General features: G+C 27.9%; 3 protein-coding genes across 4 annotated transcripts; all 3 read left to right on the top strand.

The window, feature by feature from the left end:
• The first annotated feature begins 282 nt into the window (after positions 1 to 282).
• Positions 283 to 11,294, top strand: LOC145743157 (leucine-rich repeat-containing protein 9-like). 2 transcript variants are annotated; one of them, XM_082561068.1, is made up of 34 exons: positions 283 to 470; positions 550 to 768; positions 927 to 1,067; positions 1,154 to 1,217; positions 1,337 to 1,458; positions 1,618 to 1,749; positions 1,906 to 2,061; positions 2,229 to 2,297; positions 2,552 to 2,715; positions 3,014 to 3,200; positions 3,421 to 3,545; positions 3,648 to 3,756; positions 3,967 to 4,087; positions 4,197 to 4,257; positions 4,392 to 4,483; positions 4,588 to 4,685; positions 4,980 to 5,225; positions 5,414 to 5,593; positions 5,867 to 5,998; positions 6,352 to 6,477; positions 6,688 to 6,819; positions 6,894 to 7,071; positions 7,222 to 7,342; positions 7,534 to 7,633; positions 7,845 to 8,008; positions 8,221 to 8,352; positions 8,611 to 8,740; positions 9,015 to 9,189; positions 9,345 to 9,466; positions 9,551 to 9,646; positions 9,852 to 10,046; positions 10,315 to 10,459; positions 10,650 to 10,773; positions 10,960 to 11,294. In XM_082561068.1, exons 1-34 carry the CDS (start codon positions 408 to 410, stop codon positions 10,988 to 10,990), a joined length of 4,452 nt encoding a protein of 1,483 aa, XP_082417194.1. In that variant the 5' UTR covers positions 283 to 407; the 3' UTR covers positions 10,991 to 11,294. The 2 variants fall into 2 exon arrangements, with proteins under 2 accessions (XP_082417194.1, XP_082417201.1); XM_082561075.1 differs by lacking the exons at positions 9,345 to 9,466; positions 9,551 to 9,646; positions 9,852 to 10,046; ... (1 more) ...; positions 10,650 to 10,773; positions 10,960 to 11,294 and having other exon boundaries at positions 8,942 to 9,079.
• Positions 11,295 to 11,880: 586 nt separating this feature from the next.
• Positions 11,881 to 15,112, top strand: LOC145745387 (uncharacterized). Its single transcript, XM_082563451.1, has one exon. The coding sequence runs from the start codon at positions 11,933 to 11,935 to the stop codon at positions 14,960 to 14,962; it is 3,030 nt and encodes a 1,009-aa protein (XP_082419577.1). The 5' UTR covers positions 11,881 to 11,932; the 3' UTR covers positions 14,963 to 15,112.
• An 86-nt stretch (positions 15,113 to 15,198) lies between these two features.
• LOC145743501 (general vesicular transport factor p115-like) lies at positions 15,199 to 22,061 on the top strand. Its single transcript, XM_082561517.1, has 22 exons — positions 15,199 to 15,303; positions 15,534 to 15,620; positions 15,798 to 15,936; positions 16,098 to 16,159; positions 16,283 to 16,418; positions 16,617 to 16,672; positions 16,798 to 16,995; positions 17,249 to 17,347; positions 17,445 to 17,585; positions 17,752 to 17,939; positions 18,098 to 18,153; positions 18,356 to 18,564; positions 18,887 to 18,997; positions 19,214 to 19,332; positions 19,488 to 19,669; positions 19,855 to 19,973; positions 20,207 to 20,345; positions 20,463 to 20,578; positions 20,651 to 20,755; positions 20,823 to 20,927; positions 21,159 to 21,374; positions 21,456 to 22,061. The coding sequence occupies exons 1-22, from the start codon at positions 15,241 to 15,243 to the stop codon at positions 21,510 to 21,512; spliced, it is 2,703 nt and encodes a 900-aa protein (XP_082417643.1). The 5' UTR covers positions 15,199 to 15,240; the 3' UTR covers positions 21,513 to 22,061.
• The last annotated feature ends 974 nt before the right edge of the window (positions 22,062 to 23,035 follow it).

Raw genomic sequence — 23,035 nt, 5'->3', positions numbered from 1 at the left:
TTGTTATTTCTAAAAGTTTCTATGACAACTTTGGTCCCACTGTCTTCGTGCATGTATTTTATATTATATTTTATTTGTTAAAGATAATCGTTAAATTGCAATTTTTATGTAAATAAGAGTTTTCTTAAAAATGTTCATTTATAAAACTACTGAGCTCATCACATACCGTAAACTTTAATAAGCGAAAAACATCTGAATATCAACAGGCTAAACTGTAAAAAAAATAATTTTTATAAAAACTACAAAAATTACAGTATGTTTGTGTTTTATATAGATTTTTGTTTTATGATATTATATAATGTAATTTAAAATGAAAAATGATAGCTGACCCATCACTATATTTGGCAATCATTTAAATTTAAGAAATATTTTTCATTTTGGTAATTTAACATTTAACCAAAGTAAAAATGAGTGAAGAAGCGCCACTTGAATTGGCTCCAGAAAAAGATGAATCTATTATTAGAGAACTTGTAAGTTATTAAACTGTTTAAGTTAAGTAAAACTTAAAGCGTAACTTAAAGAAATAAACTAAACTTTAAAAATTTATAGTGCGCATGCAATGGTATCCAATACAGTCAATTAGAAGGCAATGGGCCTTGCATCAAAATTCTTGAGATGTTTTTTTCTGGTTATCCAACAATGGCTGGTCTTCACTATTTTCCCCATCTAACCACACTTGTAATTATTGGCCAAACTCTTAATGAGGTTTCTAATTTGCATCATTGTATGGAGTTAAGAGAACTGTGGCTTTGTGAATGTAGACTTAAGGTAATTTAGTAATCAATTTAAAATTGTACATTTAATAGTCGATGTTAGAAACAAAAAGTATTTATATACAAGTTAAAAATAAGTGTTAAAAAATGTTTTTCTTGGTTGTAAAAGCTTGAAAGAATTAGGTTAATTATTTATTTTTATTATTTTTATAGACAATTCATGGAATAGAAAAAAGCAAGAGATTAAATAAACTTTTTTTATACAACAATTGCTTTACTAGAATAGAAAATATTTCACATTTACAAAATCTTGACACACTTAATTTATCAAAGAATAGGATCAAAGCTATTGAGGTAATTACATTAATAAACTTTTCATTTAAAACAAAATATGTTTAATTTTATGAATATTAATTTTAGATTTTATTGGTTTGTTATAGGGTATCAGCTCTTTAAAATGGCTCCGTGAATTTAATATTGCTGGAAATCAAATAGAATCAATTGGTAAATTTTTTTTAAATGTTGTGAACTAATCTTTTATTTATCCAATATAATTTTAAACTATTACTTTTTTTGGAATTTCTTTGTTACTTAAATTTGTTTTCTTTAAACATATATTTTAGGAAATTCTTTGGATTCACTTCACCACTTGGAAACTCTTAATCTATCCGGAAACAAAATATTTTCATTTAAAGATCTTACTAATCTTTCTAAATTACCCAAATTGAAGGATTTAAGTTTAAAAGTGAGCATTGTTTTTATATATTTATATTTTACAATTTGTTAAATGTTTTTTATTTAAGTTTATTTCCATTTTAGGCATTAGTTCTATATCGCATTAAATAATAAGCTTGTGCTCTTTTTATGTAGCTATTTGATATAAAAACACCTTTTATTTTTATAGGATCCTCTATTTCCGATAAACCCTGTATGTCTTTTGTGCAATTATTCCACTCATGTATTATTTCATTTACCTAAACTTGATAGACTGGACACATATGATGTATCTAGTTTGCAAATGAGAGATTTAGCTGAGGTATTTTATTTTATTAATTAAAACTTGTTTAAATTTCAATTAATTTAAGTTTTGTTGTATTTTTTTTATTGTTAACTTTTTCTAATGTGTGTCTAATGTATAGGTAAAAGTCGATTAAAAAAAAAATTAATTTTGCAAATTAAATTTTTTTTACAGGCAACAGTTACCAAGAAAAAGATGTATTACAATATGAGAGTTAAAACCGTGCAAAGAAATTTGACAAGTTTAATCAATCGACTTACTAAGGAAAAGAAATCCTTATTTCAAGTTCCTGAAGAAAAACTCAGATCAATAAATTTTGCTCTCAAATCTGTAAGTAAAGTTATAAGTGCAACCCTTTTTATGTTTTTTTGCAGAAATGTGCTTTATATATAAACTCTGAGTAGTTTATTCTGCATAATATGTGTTAACGAAAAACCGGTACTAAAAAATTTTTGAAAACTAATTTAAATAACTTTTTTTTTTTAATTTTTTTTTAGATTGAACAACAACAACAATCAGATGAAGCAGAAGAGGATAGAGATGGTTTAAAAAGTGACAGTCCCGAAGTAAAGACGATATTTAAAAAATAAAATAAATGCCAAGATATTGTATAGCTGTGTTGCTCAAATATTCATAATTATTATCGTTATTTTAATTTATATTTTTAACCGGATATTTGCTGTAAAAATATTAAACAAAAAATGTATGGTTTTTATTTGGCTAAAATGTTTATGTTATTTTACTTATATTTACAAAAATATTTTATTTAATTATGTATTAACTTCAAAAATGTATAAATTTACTGTTTTTAACTTGTTAGAGTGTGGAAGGAAAACTTAATGGTTTTGTACCCGAATCAGGTGACACACCTGAAAGTGGAGGTTTAAATGAACAGAAAGATGCTACAACACAATCTGAAAAGTTGGCCATTAAACTGGAAGCACTAAAATCAAGAATATCTGCATGGAAAAACAGAACTGATGAGTAAGTAGGTGTGCATTTTTGTCTGAATTATTTCATGTTATATTTCATTTAAAAATATATTTTTGATATTTGTTGTGAATATTTGTTAGGTTTACAAAGGACTAGTGTAATGAGTTTTAAAATGGTGTCTTTTTCATAAACAAATCAATAATTTAATAGGCCAAACAATATTATGTCTATTAAATTTAAACTTTTAAAAATTAGGATATATTTTTGGTGAAATGTTTTTTGTTAAGGAAGATAATAAAATTAAAAAAATAGAATTCTAGAATAATAAAAGAGTTGTTATTTTATTCAGAATTGATGCCTATTACAAGCAATCAGTTGATTTGTTGAATGATTTAGCAACTGGATCAATTAGAAGGTTAACGGTTGAACTTGAAACAGGGGGAAATGTTAGATTCGAAAAAGGTTCAATTGCCGAGGTTTGGTACTCAACCTGTCATGACTTGGTTTTGTCAAGATTTTGTGCTTGGGACTATAAGGTAATATGTGAAAAAATAAAAAAATCGGTTTTAAGTATATACATTAATTTCAAAAAAATATAACAAAAATTTAATACTTCAAATAAAAAAATAATAGGCAATCATATTTATAACTCCAATGTAGTTTTATTAAGTTATGTTAAAACCTTGTTAGAGACATTTCTGTCATTTTGTTTTATTTGAATTTAAAAAATTTTCGAATTTTTTTTTTTACACACAGGCTTATAATGTAACTGGTATAAAGATGCACAGTATAACAAGGATACACAATCGAGTATTAAGAGCAAGGTTTGATGACAAAGTTCATTCAGTAGGAAGTGATGAAAGTGGAATGCCTAACAACAAGTATGTATTTTCCCTGTAAAAAAATTAAAAATATGGTTTAAAAAATACAGAAGATAAAAGTAAACTATAGTTTTTTTGAAGTTAATTTTACTTTGCTTATAGGAATTACAAAAAGTTGGTGGATTATTTATTTTATATTTGGAATCCTGAACAAGCAGGTGCTAAACAAGATTTAAATAAATTATTGGAAGATGGCTTTACTGTTGCCCAGGTAAATTTATGTCTTTCCCACATTAAAAAAAGTTAGGTTTAATATCATGTATATTTAGGGCACTTTGTTAAAATGAAATTAGTACTTTTAATTAATTTTTTTTAAAGAAAAAATATTAAAGAAATTTAAAGTTGCTTAGCAGTATTAAAATAGTGGACTTAGTTTTAATGATACTGATATCTACTTTTTAATGTAAAATTTGATTTTTAGGGTAGAGAAGGTGGTGTACCACTTTCTAACAGTTTATTTATTTGCGAAAAACCAAGAATGGATCACTTAATTAAAGAAGCAAAAAAGCGACAGTTTGCTGACCCTTGTCCTTACAGACATGGTTGGTTTTTGTATGTAAAAATAAAAACATAATTGAAAAATTATTTGTAATAAAATTAAAAGAAATATTTATGTTTGCAAGACTAATGTTTAATTTTTTTTATTTGTAGGTAAAGTGATTGTATTAAAAGTTTATTTGGGAAAAAGTGCACCAGCCCAAGGAGATGCAAAGTAACTTGTTTTCTTTAATAAAAATTTATAAAAGAAACTTTGCTTTTTAATGATGATGTAAATACATGTTTACCTATTTGTTTCAAAAAAATGGTTTAACTAAAAAACAACAAAAATTTGTAATTTTTTTTTAGAATAACACAAGAAAGGTATTACAAAATTGATAGCGTTTATCGTCCTAGAAAGGGTGATAACAACACCACAGAACTATCATTATCTCCAAAAGGTATTTAATTATATTGCTAAAATCTGTAATTTGTTAAAGAAACAGTATGACTTTAGTTTTTTTGTTGTCTGATATTTATTTTGGGTTTTTTAATATTTTGACAGATGATTGTGAATGTAGTACAAGACAATGTGAATGGTTTGTATTTGATCGTGATCTTGTGTTACCCGAATACATTATTGACTTTGAATATTTTGCCAAGGTAAATGCTATTGTTATTTTAAATTAAAAATTACAAATACTTTACAAAAAAAAACTATTACCATTAGTAGTAACACAAGTATTACACGTTTGAAATTGTTAAAATATAATTAAGGGGATAAAAAAAACTAATGTAATAAATTGGTGATAAAACCAATATAATAAATTGCTGCAGTTAATAAAAATCTTATAAAAAGTAATATTCTAAAATAACAGGTCTTTTTTTTAATGATAGCTATTTTGTTCTTTTTTTGTTTTATTATTTAATAATATTTAAAGTCAATAATGTATTCAGAGACCTATTTCTCCATTCCAATTACAAGTTGGTGAATGGCTAAGTTCAAGTGGTAATGTGACAACCGGAAATGTTATTCCAACTTCTGGTAATAATGATCCTGTCACCATGTTTGCCAGTGAAGAGGTGGCAGATGCTGCAGCAGCTAACCTGCCACCTTTAGTAAGGCCACGGCCTAGATTAGTGGCACTTTCTGAAGAATTGTTGCTTAAATTAGGAAAAGCAATGTCAGTTTCACAAATCACTGTAAGCAATAAAAATGAATGGTAATCCATAAAATATGTTTGTTATAAATTGTTTTTGGTAAGATTTCTGGAAAAGGCCAAAAAATTAAAATTTATAAATACAAAAATTGTCTAAGAATTATGGACTTTTGCTTATACTATATTAGAGAATTTGGTTAAATGTTGCTTTGAATAAATTTAACTTTTTAGGTTTTAAATCTACATGGTAATGGACTTGGCCGATTAAAAGGAATCAACACTTTAACTCAACTTAAAAGACTAGTTGTCAGTTTTAATGAACTAACAAGATTAGAAGATGTTGCTCATATGCCAAATCTTGAACAATTGGATGCAAGTTTTAACAAAATTAACTCACTGGAAGGAATGAGGGTAACTACACAAGACTTTTTTTCTAGCCTTAAGTTTTTATTTGCTCGTTCAAGTAGATTAACATTAGATTAGGATGATTAGAAAGTTAGAAAATTAAAAAAATTGTATGCCTTTTATTACAGATATAATAAAGTTGTTTTATTTTACTTTTAAAACATTGAATTTATCTTAATAATCGATTTTTAATTTTATGTTTTAATTAAGAAAAAAGACCTTTTGTTAAGCTATTTATTCTACAATATTACTTTAAATATTGTGTATTTGAATTTTTAGGGCATGGCTAAATTAAAAGATTTAAACCTTAGTTGGAATCAGCTGGCAAGCTTAAGAGATGACCTCACAGTATTAAGAAAACATTCCACGGTCTTAACCACACTTGATCTAAGAAACAATCCCTGGATAAAAGTATGTTTTAAATTGTTCTGTTTGTATACATTGAATGTTTTATGTATGTAATTAGTGTTACATGTTATATGATACTTTTATATTGTAATCCTTTTAGTTGATTTTAAAACAACTCTCTGTTCTAAATTGTAAGATGATCATATCTTGACAATTCTTTGGATGTAAAAATCAAAATTCATAACTTTAACTTGTGAATTTTATATAATCATAATTTAGAATGCTGTTCAAAGATATTTTATCATTTTTAAGTCAAGCCTTAAAAAATCGGATGTTATGGGTTTTATTTATTAATATAAAAAATAATTTAAAATACCATATATCCAAAACAACAACATGAAAATTTTCATTTTAAGGCTGAATATTTCTTTTTACGAGTGATTGGAAGATTAAAATCTTTAACTTATTTAAACGGACAACTTGTTTCTGAATCTGATGCTGCTGCTGCATTACGTTTGGTGACTGGAAGTCGAATTTCACAAGTTAGTCTCTTTGTTTGTTAATTGAACTAAAAACAATAATAAAATAATCTAAGAAACCAAATGTAGGATATCTGATAAAAGTTTAAGGTAGATAAACAATATACTTCTTTATATTTTTTTATTTTCTGGTTTTTATTTTGTTTACAAAAACCTTTAATATTTCTTATTTATTTTGCACTATTTAAATTTAACAACAACTTTTTCGCTTAGGTTATATTGGCAACACATTCAAGAACCGATAGTGAAAAACCAAGTACTTTAAGCTTAATGTCACAAAGTCAAATTTTTATGCAAATGAGTAAGGGTAAACCTGACATTAAAGATACCAACTGGATGTCAAAGGTATTTAGTTACCCTATCCAAAATCTAAAATTTAAAATTTTTATTAAATATTTGTTGAAATTTACATTTATCAGGTAACAGTTTTAAACTTAGATGGACAATTTATTGGAAAATTATCCGGATTAGACAAACTTGAAAGTTTAACATGGGCATCATTTGATCGAAATTGTATAACTAAATTAGAAGGAATTGATCTATGCACACAACTTGAAGAATTATCACTAAAAGACAACTGTATTTACAAGCTAGATGGTAAATAGATATAGTATTTTATTAAGTTATTTTAATAAAAAAAAACATTTGTAGGACTATTAGTAAAACATTTGAATTGAAAAAATATATGTTTCGATACTTATTTATCAATTCTGTTTTATTTTTTCTTTAATACTTATACATTTGTAGGTGTAACAAAATTACATAAGTTAAGGCGACTTGATCTAACAAGCAACTATTTATCTTCTTTGGAAAACTTTGGATTAGATAAACTTTCTAATCTTTACTTTTTATCATTGGAAAATAACAGGTAAGCATGGATAAATTTTATAACAAAAAAGTAACTGTGTAATATCATAGGTCCAGCTTTCCTTAACAACACACTTAAAAGTTGCTAACAGTACCCACTTCTGCCAACCTGAAAACCAAAATATTAATTACAACTGTCAAAAAAAATAAATTATTACTTTGAAATAATTTTATTGTGTTGTTTTGTTGCAGAATAACATCATTTAAAGGCTTAGCTAATGCAAATTCTTTGATAGAGTTGTATATTGGGAATAATAGAGTGTCAAATATAAGAGAAACTTTCCATCTAAAGGTTTGTTTTTATTTTTTTTTGTAATTTTTATTTTCTTAAAGTTAGCTAATTTTTTTTTAATTATTTGTGTAATTAAAATAATTTTTGAAAATTACAAAAAAATACTTTAAGGTTACAAGTTGAAGTAATTTTGAACTACGGTGATTTCTTATTGATTTTTTTTAAACATTTTCCTTAATAATTTCAAAATTTTTTTAATTTTTAATTTTAGGGTTTGTCCTCATTAGTTATTCTTGATTTATACGGCAACCCTGTAGCCCATACTGACAACTACCGCCTCTTCATCATCTATCATCTTCCTAACTTGAAAGCTCTGGATGGAAACTCAATTGAAACAAATGAGGAAGGATCGGCTAAGGATGCTTTCGGAGGAAGGTTAATTTGTTTCTTAAAAATTCTTATGTTTAAAATGTTTATTACTTAATAAAAATTTTTTAATAATTAGTAACCTTAAATCCAATAATATTTTATCTCTACTAAATTTATACTTATTTTTCAAATACCTTGCATTTATTGTTACATGAGTAATAAAATGATGAAAATGTTTTCAAAATGAAAGTTCTAAAGTATTGTTGGAATTTGTTTAGGTTAACAAATGACTTTGTTGCTGAGCGAATAGGTCATGCAAACTTCAGTGAAGTAAGGGAATTAGATTTTCCAAGTTCTTCAGTGAGAACAGTTAACATTGGTGGTGGAGATGCCTTTAAAAATTTAAGAAGGTAATCATATGCTAAGTACCTTAAATTATAATTAGTTTTATATACTACAGAATCTTTAAAACATGTATAAAAAGGACTTGTTTTAAACTATAAAGTTGGTTTTGCATCATCTTTGGTATTTTTATACCTCTTAATATATTTATATTGGTTTAAAAACTTAATTAAAAAATTTAATCTAAAACATTTAAATTATTATATGTATATAATTATTGAATTATTTCTAATAAAAAGTGTTACCTATAATAACCTTTTTTTCAGTGTAAACTTGGAACACAACAGTCTAACATCATTCAGTGGCCTCATCCATTTAAGACATGTTCGAGTGCTTTGCTTAAATCACAACCATATTGAATGCATAGTGCCAAGACCTAAAAACACAAAACCACAAGTAAATTTTTTGTGACTTGCATTAAAAAAAAAAGCTTGGTAACAGTGTTATTGTTCATGTACCTTTTAGATATTTACACCAATAAGAGTTAGTTGCTCAAATTCTGTGCTGCATTTTAATTGTCGTTAACTTTTAACTGTTGAGGTACTTAATATTTACTCGCAATAACTTACCTATTAACAGCATTTTTTTATTTTATAGACCTTAAACCTGATTTGCATTTGAACATATCTATATAATGTTAATAAATAAATTTTTTAAATTTAACTGCAAGATTCGATCTCAATATTCTGTTAACCCACACCCTGGCAATGAACTCTTACCTATCGAGTCCTTAACACCTATTATGGAAAACCTAGAAGTTTTACATCTGGGCTACAATAAAATTATCACAATAGCTTGCATGCAACTTGGAAGACTTGTCAACTTAAAAGCTTTGTTCTTACAAGGTAACTGTAATATAAAGACAAAATTTTGTTTAACCGATATGGCTGTGTAGGTGACAAATTTTTCTTATTAATTTTTACATCAAAATTTGTTTTAAATTTTAAACAAATGTTAGTTGTTTTAAAAATCATCTTTCATTAAATTAATTTTTACTCAGGTAATGAAATTACTAAAATTGAGGGGCTTGAAGGCCTGAATGAACTAAGAGAGCTTGTGCTAGATCGAAATAAAGTTAAAGTTATTCATGAAAATGCTTTTGTTAGTCAGTGGAATTTACAGGTAGGCTTTTACAAATTTGTTTATGTAACTAAGTTATTTTTTATTTTACATTACAAATATGTATTATATTTTTATTATTTCTAGGAATTACATTTAGAAGAAAATAGGTTAAGGGATCTTAGTAATTTACACCATCTGGAAAACTTGCAAAGACTTTATCTGGGAATGAATCGAATTCAGGTAAATTTTTATTAAATTAATTCATATTTACAAAAAAATGGAAAGTATGACAAAAAAAGGCAGTTTTATCTAGAGCAACTTTTATAAGATCAACTAAGTCTTAAGTTGCTGTAACAGCATCACGTAGTACTAAACTAAAGAAATTACCCATATGTGATAATATTTATGATTGTTTTTAAAGTGGTACTAACAGTGTCTTTTTTAGGATATGATGGAATTGGAAAAATTGGAAGCTCTTCCAAACTTGATAGAAATATCAGTGATAGGAAATGCTGTATCACGAAGACTCTTACATCGACCAATGTTGGTGTTCCAACAACCTAACCTTCACACTATTGACGGTATACCGGTTACTCCAGAAGAAAGAACTAAGGCTGAATTGTACTTTTTAGACCAGCAGGTGACTTGTTTTTATATTTTATTTTAAACAGAAATTAATTCTGATTAAAATCATTTTAAAATCTAATGGGTTGTTGTTTTACATGATTTATATATATAGAAATATTAAAAGAATTTTGCAAAAACAGCTTACATAAAATTCATGTATCAATTTTATAACAATTTTGTTTATTGTTTCTATATTGATAATTATAGTAAGAGTCTAAACAAATTAAATTAACAAAATATAATTTTACCCTGGTTTTTATGTTTACAATTTTGTTTTATAGCCTATTGTATCAGAATCCATTTTGCCTGGCATAACGCCACATAACCGTGCTGGTCCCATAAAAGTAACTCACATGTCAATTGGTAATGAAAGACATGCAATTCCTTATGCACCTGGTCATTACGAAGACAATGATCAAGGAAAGGGTAACATTTGTTTTCACCTAGTAAAAATTGTTTCAAATTAAACATTATTTTTATTTGAAATACTTGCTTTAGCTTTGTTTTAAATTTGTTTGAGGATGAATCAAGAAATTTTTATTTTGGCTCTTGTTATATTATGTAACTAATAAAATTAATTTTTATTGTTAAGAAATTATTTAAACTTCAAATGTAGGTAAGAGAAATCAGGATAAATCAAATCATCATTCAATGAGCCATGGTGCTTTATACAATCAACTTGCTGGTATTAAATATCAATCAAGCTACAACACAAGTAAACAATATCAATCAAATAGCAGGCTAGTTCTTGTCTTTCAAATTCATTTTTGAATATTTGTGTTCAATTTCATTCTTTAAAATGTTAATTTGATAAATTTTATAAATGGTTTTACTAACGAAAGTTTTGCAGTTTATGTGAAAACCGTAATGCAGTATCTGTAACTAATTAATTAAACTTATCTAATTAGTTATTTTTCGTATTGCAGAAATTTGGGCAGTGGAAATAAATATAGATGAAAAGAGTTCAAAATTACAAAATAATCTTTATTGCTTTTTCTTGTAAAGCATCTAGACAAGAATTTTCGTCCACTGTAAACTTACTAAAATTTTAAATAGTCTATTTAAATTTCTTATCACATTTTATTTTAAATACTTTTATATTTTTGCAACTGTTCTTTATAAAAAGTTGTTCTATAAATTGATTGTGCTATAGGTAACTTGTGCTGTGACCGTTTTGTTTTTACCTTGTTGCAATTTCTTCAAAATCTTTTTTATACCAAATTCTATTTGTATTTATTAATGTTAATAAAACAATATATTTGCAAAACAAGTATAGAAAAATTAAACATTAACTTATGACACAATAAAAATTTTCTTATTTAAATTTAAAAAAACTAAGTAGTGAAAATTCAGCTAATTGTTTAAAGAGTTGCTTTTACTTTGTATGAAATAAAAAATTACAGGTTCCCACGAATACGGAAATGCCGGTAAACAACATGTCTACAAATATGACGTCACGGATAATGCACTTTCGACTAATGTAATTTTGTTGAGGGGGTAAACTGGTAAACAATCAAATCTTAATGGAAAAATAAATGGATGTTATATATTTTTTAATTTTCGGGTACGACCTCAATAGTTAAGTAGTTTAAAGTGATAATTTGTCAGCGAGTTTGTGTGTTTGTTAGTAAAGGTAAACGTGTTCAAATCCGTATGCATATATCATATCACCTGACGTGACTGCCTGATCACATATAAATTTAATTTACGTATTTTTGATTTAATTTATGTATTTAAAATTTTGAATTACTGTATACACAATCTAATTTTTGTTACTTCATTTACAAAACAATTTTGTACAGTTTGTATTAGATTTGTAATTATCAATTCATTTTATTTAGAAAAAATGCTCCTTTGTTTGTAATTAAAATTCTTAATTATTATTTAAAATCTGTAAATATGAACTTAGATGATGATACAAGATCGCTTGATTCATTTTCCTCTTCTTTAGCTCCCTCACAGCTGGAAAAATGCAGAAACAAAACTACTTTTAAGGAATTCGAACAATATGTTTTACAGGAGCATGTTCCAGATGTTATTCATATATTACTAGAGGAAGAACCAAATGTACATTATGCTTTAAAGATAAATGGGTCTGATTTTTTGGAAAAGCATGTCTCGGTTACAGATGCACTATTTTTCGACCCCGAAAAAACATTAAAGTACTTTAGCAATGCATTGTACTCTGCATTGTGCCAAGTGTATGAGCGTCATTCTCTTAAAGCACACATGGTTATTAAACCATATTTACATGTAAGGATATCAAAGTTGCCTGTTTGCCCAGAAATCTGGAGAGAAAGGGTTCCTAAATCAAATGACATTGGTAATTTTCTTGCAGTAATGGGTACAGTTATTCGAACATGTTCTGCTAAAATTTTAGAGCATAAAAAGGAATACATGTGCATGAAGTGTAAGAACGTGTTTACCTTACAGGCAAGTTTCCAACTTCATTATGTTATTTCTCCACCTTCTCACTGCCCTGTATCACCAGAATGCAACTCGCGAAAGTTTGTTTCTGTAACAAGAAGTGAAGGATCACTTGGCCCAAAAAGATGTAAAGATTATCAAGAAATCAAAATTCAGGAGCAAGTGAGAAAACTTGCAATGGGTACAATTCCTAGGTCAATTACAGTTGTATTGGAGGATGATCTTGTTGATAGCTGTAAAGCTGGCGATGATGTAACAATTTTTGGTTATGTGTCATGTCGCTGGCAAAATCTAACTGCTGGCAAGCCTTGTGACCTGGAATTGGTTTTAACTGCAAATCACATTGAAGTTTGCAATGATCGGCAATCAAAACAAGAGGAAAGTGAAGAAATGGAAGATGAATTTGAATGTTTTTGGGCTCTTCATGGTGACAAGATTATGACTGCCAGAAATCATATTTTAGCTTCACTTTGCCCACAAATGTACGGTCTGTATGTTGTTAAACTTGCAGTTGCTTTGATTCTGGCTGGGGGAGTAGCACGATCTGATTCCTCTGGATCAAGGGTAAGGGGAGAGTGTCATCTTCTTCTTGTTGGTGATCCAGGTACTGGGAAATCACAATTTTTAAAGTATGTAGCAAAGGTAACTCCACGCTCTGTTTTGACAACTGGAATAGGGTCAAGCACAGCGGGTTTGACAGTCAGTGCAATTCGGGATGGGCCCCACTGGTCTTTAGAGGCTGGTGCTTTAGTATTGGCAGATGGTGGAATATGTTGTATTGATGAGTTTGCAGGAATTAAGGAACATGATCGATCGGCGATTCATGAAGCTATGGAACAACAAACCATAAGTGTAGCTAAAGCTGGGCTTGTATGTAAGTTGTACACTAGGGCAACTATTCTTGCTGCTACCAATCCTAAACTCGGAAAATATGATGAGGGCTCCAGTGTTTCGATTAATGTAGCAATGGCAAGTCCATTACTTAGTCGCTTTGATCTTATTTTGGTGCTTTTAGATGCAAAAAATTTACATTGGGACAACATTGTAGCCGATTACTTGCTGCAGAAGGAAGATAAAAAGGAATCATCCACAAGTGAAGGCAAGCTGTGGAGTCTAAGTCAAATGCAAGCATACTTCTGTAAAATAAGAAAATTTGATCCAGTGTTATCTGTAGAAGCAGACACCATTTTAAAAGCTTACTATCAAAAACACAGACAGTCCAACATGAGAAGTGCTGCTCGTACAACTATTCGACTGCTTGAAAGTTTAATTAGACTATCAGAGGCTCATGCTAGGCTTATGTTTCGTCGTACAGTCACTATCCAAGACGCTATTGCAGCCATCACTGTTGTAGAATCTTCTATGCAGAGTGGTGCACTTCTTCCAACTGGAAGTATTTTGCATTCGTGCTTTCCCAAAGATGCAGAGTTAGAATATGAAAAGCATTCAAGATTGGTTTTACAGTGTTTAGATTTGGAAGAATTGTTAAATCCTGATAACACGAAAGAAAAAAATGCTGTCGGAAATTCTCAACATAATTCTGTTAATCCAAGTCAGCTGCTAATGTCCCAGGATACCAAAGACATGCCCAGTCATTTCTCTAAAAATTTTACGTTTAATTTACCTTCACAGATTGACGAAAATGATCTTCTAAAGTCTTTTAACTGTGACCAGGGTGTTACTTCAACTCCATGTGAGGCTGCACCAAGTTTTAAAAAATTTACCCAAGTTCGAAAATGTCAAATAACTTTGCCACCACCTAATCCAGTACAAAACAAACATGAAATGCAAGTAAATAACAGCATTAACAATTCTTTTATGTTAAATTTTTTGTCAGATACACAAAATGACAATATTTCAACTTCTTTCGAGGAATTTAAAGAACCCTGTGCAGAAAACATCAAAACTTCTCAAAATTGTCATAGCACCAGACCAGACCTCAATTCAAGTTCTTTATCACACAATAATAGTTCAAATGTAAACTTTTTAAAGGAGAATTATAATAATGTGTTTAATCTTCAAGAAAATCTAAGTCCGCAACCGTCTACCTCTAAGAAGCGAGATATTTTCTCTCCTCTAACTATGTCTCCACAAACTCAATCTTCAGAAGATCCTGATTTTGGAAATATTTTTTCACTATCATCCCCTAAACTACTGTCGAGCAAAGAAAATATTTTTGATTTTAAAGAACCAGAACCAAAAACTAGAAAAATCATGGACAAACAGAATCCTGTTGCTGATACAAAATTGGAAAAATTGCCACTAAAATGTGATATTTTTAATTTACCAACAGAACCAAAATTACCAAATTCTTCTGGTAGTTTTGTTTTTTCTCTGATGGCATCACAGTCTTCAAAGTTTTCTTTGGATTTGTTCCCGAGTGACAGTTTGGTAGAAAATAAACTAAATGCTCAAGAAAACAAGTTTAATTCTTTATTTAAACTAACTGAAAGTGACCTTGATTTAGACCTTATGGGAGATTTTGATTTAAACATGGAATAAAATAATTCGTGTTCTAGTTTTTATTCATTTTTTATATATTTTTATAAAAAAATGTTTTATGAAAACTTACAGCCATCACTTTTTCCCCACAGTTTTTTATTTAAAATTCTTTCATATTTTTTTTGCCGTGTTTTTACAATAATAACATGTCACTGCCACTTTTTGATGTTTTGTTCAGTGCTTTATTTTTTTATTCAGTGTTCTATTTTTTTAATTTCTTAATTTACAATTTTTAGGGATTTTTATTGGTGTAAATAGTAAAATTTTAAGGTGTTGAAATGAATTATTTTAAATCTTTTGTAAAAGGCAATGAAGAACAATCTCCATCTGGAGCTGAGACGGTAAAATAACTACAATTTTTAAATTTTTATGGCTAACAATTTTTTTACCTTAATTTTTGTTATTTCAGATTACGAGCCTGGCAAATTTTTTTTTATATTAAAGATGTATTGCCTTATTTAAATTACCATAATTGTGATTTAAATAATAAAGTATATAAATTTTGTATTATTTTACAATATTCACCAAAAATGTTTGTTTAAAAAATGTTGTTGTATGAAACATAATTTAGGTAGCTAGGTTATGTGATCGAGTGTCCTCCTCTACTTTATTGGATGATAGAAGAGATGCTGTAAGAGCTTTAAGATCACTGTCAAAGGTTAGTTTCAAACTTGCATTAAAAAAATAAAATTGTTTCTATCTATTAGGTTATATGAGCTTGATTTATTTATTCCTTAATGTTCTAACTTTTTAATTATTTTTTTATTTTTAGTTTTTACGTTAAACAACATTGCAAATACAAATCAGTTAAAGTTTTATTCTTTAAATAATTTAGAAATTTCGTATGGAAGTGGGCACACAAGCGATGAAATTATTGTTGGAAGTTTTAAAGTCAGACTCAAGTGATTCTGATATCACAGCTTATGCTCTTGAAACTTTATATCATCTTGTTACTATTGATGAAGAAGATGAAGGTATGGTTTTATTTTCCAATATTTAATTTAATTTTTTCAGCTACTTGATGTTAATTTTTTGTTGGAAAATTATATTTTTTTTGTGTCTATATTGTCAGTAAAACCTTATTTTTATAAGGCCAAATTTAGTATTTTTGATGGTAATTTTTTTTTTTTTGTAGAAGACACTTTGCTACAACCTGAGATAGTTAGCTCATTTGTTGGAAAATTTATGGAAAATGCTGTGAGTCTAATTTTAATCAAACATCTACTTTCAACATATTAACATAATTCTTGTGCCTTTCCACTTAAAAAAAGTATACCCAATAAGATTCCCTGTGTGATATTAATAACATTATACTTACAGGAAAATATAAACTTGGTTATTGATATGCTTGAAATATACGACCTCACTGTAAGGTTGGCTTCATTACGATTGTTGACTTCTCTTTTAAGGGAGCGTGCCAATGCTGTTCAAATGATTGTTTTGGTTAAACCTATGGGTATTAATCATTATATTAATTATTATTAGTTGAACCTGAAGAGACAAATATATTATTTAAATTTTATTATAAATTATGTTTATATTAAAATTATCTTAGAAACTAATATACTTGTTATAATAATGTGGTCTTGTTTTCTTAATATTTTACTTATTTAAAATTTGTTCATTGATCAAAAATTGCTTTTTTTATGTTCAGGGATATCTAGAATTATGGATTTGTTAACTGAGACTCGAGAAGTTATACGAAATGATGTAAGTTCCTGATATAACATAAATTCTATAGAGAGGACTTTGCCTTTCTAGCACACACATTTTTATTTTATATTAACACCTTAAATTTCAAAACCTTATTTTAAATTATATATTTTCATGGTCAGGCTTTACTAACATTGGTTGAACTTACTCGTGGGAATCCGAACATTCAAAAAATCGTTGCATTTGAGAACGGATTCGAGTCTTTGTTTCGGATTGTTGCAGAAGAGGGGATGGGAGAGGGAGGAGTTGTTGTGGAAGATTGTTTGCTCCTACTTATTCATTTGTTGAAGGGCAACACTTCCAATCAACAATTTTTCAAGGTTGTCATTTTATTATATAGGATTTTTGTTGTTTAAACAAATTACATTTAAACAGAAAATGTTAATAATACATACTTTTTTATACTTAAACTATAACTTTTGTCACGACTTTACTGTGGTTATAATCAATTAACAAATTTATAAAATTAAATTTTGGGCTACTAGTATTTTGTGATAGGTATTGACATCATTCCTATAGACTAAAAATAGGCTATTATTAACTACTTTAATTTACATGAAAATTAATTATTAGGAAGGTTCACTGATCCAGAGGTTGACTCCGTTCTTTGATGTTGATGCAGAGAGTACTTGGTCTGCTCAAAAAGTTGCCAACATTCATCTCATGTTAAGGGTTAGTAAGAGCATTCTCTTAAGTATAATAAAGTTTCTTGCCGTATTTATAAATGAAAAATGAAATTTAATAATTCTTAATTTTTCTTTATTTTTAGGTTGTTAGAATATTGGTGTCACCATCTAATCCATCAAATATAACAACATCATGTCAACTTGCCATGCAGCAATGTTTGTTGCTCAAGAAATTATCTGATTTACTCATGGCAACCGGTGTTCCTACTGAAATACTTACTGAGGTAAAAAATTAAAATAAAAATGATTATTTTACAGCGTTGATTTTTTGTCAAAATAATTTTTATACAATATAAAAAAACATTTATATACAATATAACCTGTATTATACATTAAAATATTTTAAATCAGATTTTTTAGTTAGGATTTAAATTGTTATTATTTTTTTAGACAATTAATTCTGTTTCCGAAGTGATCAGAGGTTGCAAAGAAAACCAGAATTATTTTGCTGGTGTGATGGCACCATGGGACCCACCACGACCAGCTCTTGTTGTTTTGCTGATGTCTATGGTTAACGCCCAGCAACCATTTCACCTGAGATGTGCAGTGTTATATTGCTTTCAATGTTTTCTACACAAGTAAGATTAGAAATTGAACATTTTTGAAAATATTTAGGTATTTATTTGTAAAAGAAATGATGATTTTTTTTATTTAAAATTTGTTAGCATCTAACTACATATTTTCTTTCAGATCATTAAATTAAAATTTTCCATGTAATTTTAGTTCTATTTTTCAGGAATCCAGTTGGTCAAACTGAAATTATTAACACCCTGCTTCCCTCTTCATTGGAACGTTAGTTTTAAATTTAAATATAGTTGTGTGTAAAAATAATAGACTTTTTAAGAAACCTAAATACTAGTAAAATATCAATTTTTTATTTTATTTTCGATTTAAATGTTCTTAATTTTTGATTTAGATATGATCAAAAAAAATTTCTTTTGACTGTAGGAATACAAAGGCTTTAAATTCAATTTATAATTACTTTTATTTTTAGCTCAAGATATTTCAGCTGGCCAGTTACTTTGTGGTGGATTATTTGCCCAATCAGATTCTCTCTCCAACTGGTTAGCATCCACCGCACTCTCCTGTGCTCTTCGAACAAATAACGATGCAAAATGTCAACTTCTTCGGGTGCAACTTGCCACAGAAAGTGGTAATTTACCAGTAACCTTACTGCAACAAATTACTACTATTGCTCAGCAGGTAGGTCTGTGTAAAATGTATTTTTTGTATGAAAAACTATTTTGAAATGACTTATGCTGTATGTAAAAATAGTCTAACATAAAACGATTAAGTGGCATTTTAAAACGCAACCTTTTTATATAATATACTTCGTGGGTATTTGTTTTTGTTGCACTACAATCATGTTTTTATATATTTTGACAATATATTGATTGTTATGTTTTGTATCATTTGAAACTTTATTATACAGGGCACTTACTGAATTAATGTTGCTTTAAAATGCAATCATGAACTTGTTTATTCAAGTTTGTTTTCTTGTGTTAAATAATTTCTTTTAACACAGACCACTCAAGTACAGACAAGGGTTGCACTTTTAAGTCTACTATGTGGATGGTTAACTAGTTGTCCTGTTGCAATTTCCCAATTTCTCGGAAATGCCTCTGCTGTACCATTTGTAAGTTAAAATTAAACTTTATTTGTTTCTGAAATCTTATTAATTATTTTAAATTAGCATAGTAAATTGCTCTAATTTTTTTAATTTTTAAGTTCTTTGTTTGGGCATATATACAGAAGGTATATTTATTAAAATATATGGCATTTGGTTTTTAAAATTTGGTATTAAAAGTTGTTATGCATAGATATACCTAATTTATTTTCTTATTGTGTAAAGTTATTGAGCCAAGCAGCTGATGCAGGAAATGAACTAGACTCGATAATGCACAGTGTTAGTGCTTTGTTGCTTGGAATTTGTATTATTGATAATGATGGCAGTGTACCTCAGTATTCTAAGTAAGATACATATTCTTATATGTCAAAAATCCGTACTGCATTAGAAAATATGAAGTTTTTTTTATTACAAAATGATGTTGTATGTAAATGATAATTATATGCTTAGCTGTAGACAATCAATTGGTTTTGAAATTTAAAATTTTTTTTTCTTTTAGAGAATCCATGATTGAACTAATTCTTGCTAGAATAGGAATAGAGAAATTTGTTGATGTAATTTCTTCTGTTCCTCAGCATGATTTGTACACAAAAGCTTTACAGAAAGCTCAACCCACAGCAGATAAAGCCGAATTATTGCTAATAGATCACACTTTCGCTAAACTTTATAAAAACCTAGAAGGTAAATTCAAATTTTGTTTATAGAATTAAAAGTATACAGTACTAGAGTTTTTTTTTCTTTTTTTAAATGACCATTTTTTTCTACAATTAAGTGTTGAACTTCTAAATTAAAATATAAGTAAGATAATCAGGCCCCTATCAATAAATTTTTTTTTTTTTTGTACATTTCTGCACAATTTATTTTAGATAAAATCATAAAAACTGTATCCAACTTGGATGATGTTAAACAAGAAGAAGAACAAAAAGCTGCAATGAAAGCTCATGATTCAATTGTTAGCGAATACAAAACACTTATTCGCGAACAGGTATCAAAATGTTTTCATTCTAAAGAAAACTTTGAAAGGCAACCTCAGAGAATTAAAAAATAAACTTTTTATATTTATTCTGTATTAAATTGTATATGAAGCTGTTGCAAAAAAAATTGAAAATGTACCTTGAAATATTAGTATTAAAATATATGTTGCGTTTTAAAATATTCAAAAATATAATGTTTTATGTAATACTACAATACCTTTTTGTGTATATTTATATTTTGTAGGATACTGAGCTAGCAGCTTTGAGAATAAAATGTAAAGAACTGGAAGATAATATTGCCCAATCTGATCAGTTGATTTGTGATAGCACTGCACAAGTTCAGCAGTTTAAAGACCAGTATAATTTATTAAAACTTACCCAAAGTAAGTTTAGTATGTCACCTTCAAAAGATGTTTTAAATTTTGTACTGTGTATTAAATTATTCTTATTTTAAATTTGGTCCATTTTTAATTACTTCTGGTTTGTTATTGTTTAAACAGGTCCACCAACTGATAATTCTCTATCACTTTTAACAACTCAAATCGAAGAACTCACAACAGCAAATCAAGAAAAGGGAGATGCATTAAAAACAAAAGATCAAACTATTGAACAACTGGTAAAAAATTTTGAAAATTAAAAAAAGGGCACTTACAAAGTATGTTTTTCTAATTCTGCTTATTTTTATTAGGAAACTAGAATTAAAGAACTGGAAAATGCAAATTTAAATACTTTACCTACTGAGCCAACACCTGAAGTTGAAAACCAAGAAGATAAAATACAAGACAAAGATCATGTTTGTAATTTCATTTTAAAAAGTGGGTGTTTTTTACAGGGTTTAATAATGAAATAATATTTTTTAGGGCGATGAGAATCCATCTTTGGCTGAAAACTTAGAATTAAAAGCAAAACTGGAAAACTTGTCAAAAGAACTGGATGACTTACAACAAGAAAATACAAAATTATTGGTAAAAAATTTTAAAAATGTTAGTTTAACTAAAACACTTCTATTTTGTCTTCCTTGTTTGATTAAGTTAAACTAAAACACTTGTATTTTGCCCCACTTATGTTACTAGTGTCAGCATGTCACCTACAAGTGGACAAACTGTTTTTTTGTTTTTTTTTATAGATATAACCAAATTTGATTTGTTTTTTAATCTACTTCAAAAAGTAATTAAAAGCATTGTTTATTTTAACAGGGTGAAAATAAGACTCTTCTGGAAGCATCCAATTCTTCAAAAACTCAAATATCTGAACTTGAAACCTCAGTAAATTCATTGTCGATAAAACTCAAGGAAAGTGAAGTTAGTGTTGAATTGGTTAAAAAGGAACAAGATGATCTTCTTATCTTACTCTCAGACCAGGACAGCAAACTTGCCAAGTATAAAGAAAAGATGAAAAACTTAGATATTGAGGTGACTATATTTTTGCATAAAAAATGTTATCATCTAAATTGACCATTATTTATCCTAAATATTCGTTCTTTTTGTTTGTAGATTTCGGATGATTCAGATTCTGAAGAAATGTCCTCTGAAAGTGAAGAGGAGTCTTGATTTTAATAAATACTAAAAATTTATCACAAGCCATGTTGCTTGCTTGGTTGAGATTTTAGATGGATTCAAGCATAAACTGATTTATTTTCATAGTATTTATATCTAAATTTAAAGCAGTTTTGTAAAAAAATGCTGCTTTTGTTAAGATAATTTAAGAAATATAAAAATCATACTTGTATATAATTCATAATATAACTTAAAGGGGTCTGTAAGTTAAGAGTAGTAATCTGTTTTTAAACTATACTACAAATGTGATTAAAAGTTTGCTAAACCAACATTAAAATAAGTAAATTGCTGCCAGTATTTACAAATATGTGTTTAACTTTATGTAGCAGCGTGCTATAATTGCTTCCTTGCAATAATTTTTTCTAATTTATAATCTGTAGGTTTTTGATTTTATGTAGCAGTTTAACTTTGTGTGCAATATTTTAATTTGGTCAATAGAAAAATGCTTAGTTATGTGTGTACTTTGGATTCATAAAAAAAAGACTAAAACTGCGAAATTTCTTGGTGCTTGGAGACATAGAATAAAATACAAAAGTAATCGTTTTTTTATTTTCTTATTGTTTAAAGCATTTAACGAAAACACCTATTTTATACAAAATAAGACTAAACTTACATAACAAAATGTAAAAAATGATACGACGTAACAGTTTTTGGTAAAATTTATTAAATTTTTTTTAACGTAAATCGCCGTTTTATTTATATTTCAGGCAAATTGCTTTCATTAATAGTTTGTTAAAATTACAAAAAAAATGTTTTTGAGTTTTCTGATTTGTTTAGGACATGAAGTAGGTCAACGTCATTGTAATCGCAAACAACCCCATGCCAAGTGATACTTGTTGACGAGGTGCCCCTAAGAATATACAAACATAAACAAATTAAAAACCTAAAAAAATATAAATCTTTTACACACATAGATAAGAATAAAATACCGGATTTCGTTGTTGTTTCTACGTCATCACCGCCTCCTGCTTGGTTGTCAGAATCGTCAACTGGCTCATCAGTTTCAGGTTCTATTAGAAAAATAATATTTCAGGTCAATCGTGTTACTTTACCGTAATCTAATATGCATTTTTAAATGTATTATATTTTGGTGACAGTGTTATATTTAAACCTGTAGTGTTTTCATCCCCGTCCGTGGTACCACCTGTACCACCATCAGTTGTTCCTGAGTCTGTGGTTTGGGCTTCAATAATTTGGAAAATCCCAATGCCCATGAAAATAACCAGTAAAATCCAACCCTAAAAATAGATTGGAATGTTGGTGTGAAGTACCGCAAAAATTAAATGTTAATTTGAATAAACAAGTTCAAAGTTTAACAGTAAACGTTCTTAACAAAATAATATGACACGTGTTATAACACAAATCGAAAAAGTTAAAAGAAATAGGATATACAATTAGTAATAAATTTGACCTTTCTATTCTGCCAAAACTATGTTTAACAAGTTTTCCGTCTGGTCTTACAGTTTTTCGTTAATAATTGTTCTTAAAAATTGCATAAACTAAGTAGAAATAAAATT

Source organism: Corella eumyota, chromosome 1 (assembly GCF_963082875.1).
Source record: "Corella eumyota chromosome 1, kaCorEumy4.1, whole genome shotgun sequence".
In the NCBI taxonomy this organism is placed as follows: Eukaryota; Metazoa; Chordata; class Ascidiacea; order Phlebobranchia; family Corellidae; genus Corella; species Corella eumyota.
Note: the sequence above shows the minus strand (reverse complement) of the source record. Positions and strands in the feature narration are given on the sequence as shown.

Coding starts and splice junctions, on each gene's coding strand:
- LOC145743157 (XM_082561068.1), top strand. CDS start 408: ATGAGTGAAGAAGCGCCACTTGAATTGGCTCCAGAAAAAGATGAATCT. Junction 5,594..5,866: donor ACTCACTGGAAGGAATGAGG/GTAACTACACAA, acceptor TTGAATTTTTAG/GGCATGGCTAAATTAAAAGA. Junction 9,190..9,344: donor AAAAGCTTTGTTCTTACAAG/GTAACTGTAATA, acceptor ATTTTTACTCAG/GTAATGAAATTACTAAAATT.
- LOC145745387 (XM_082563451.1), top strand. CDS start 11,933: ATGAACTTAGATGATGATACAAGATCGCTTGATTCATTTTCCTCTTCT.
- LOC145743501 (XM_082561517.1), top strand. CDS start 15,241: ATGAATTATTTTAAATCTTTTGTAAAAGGCAATGAAGAACAATCTCCA. Junction 15,937..16,097: donor TATTGATGAAGAAGATGAAG/GTATGGTTTTAT, acceptor TTTTTTTTGTAG/AAGACACTTTGCTACAACCT. Junction 16,160..16,282: donor GAAAATTTATGGAAAATGCT/GTGAGTCTAATT, acceptor TTATACTTACAG/GAAAATATAAACTTGGTTAT.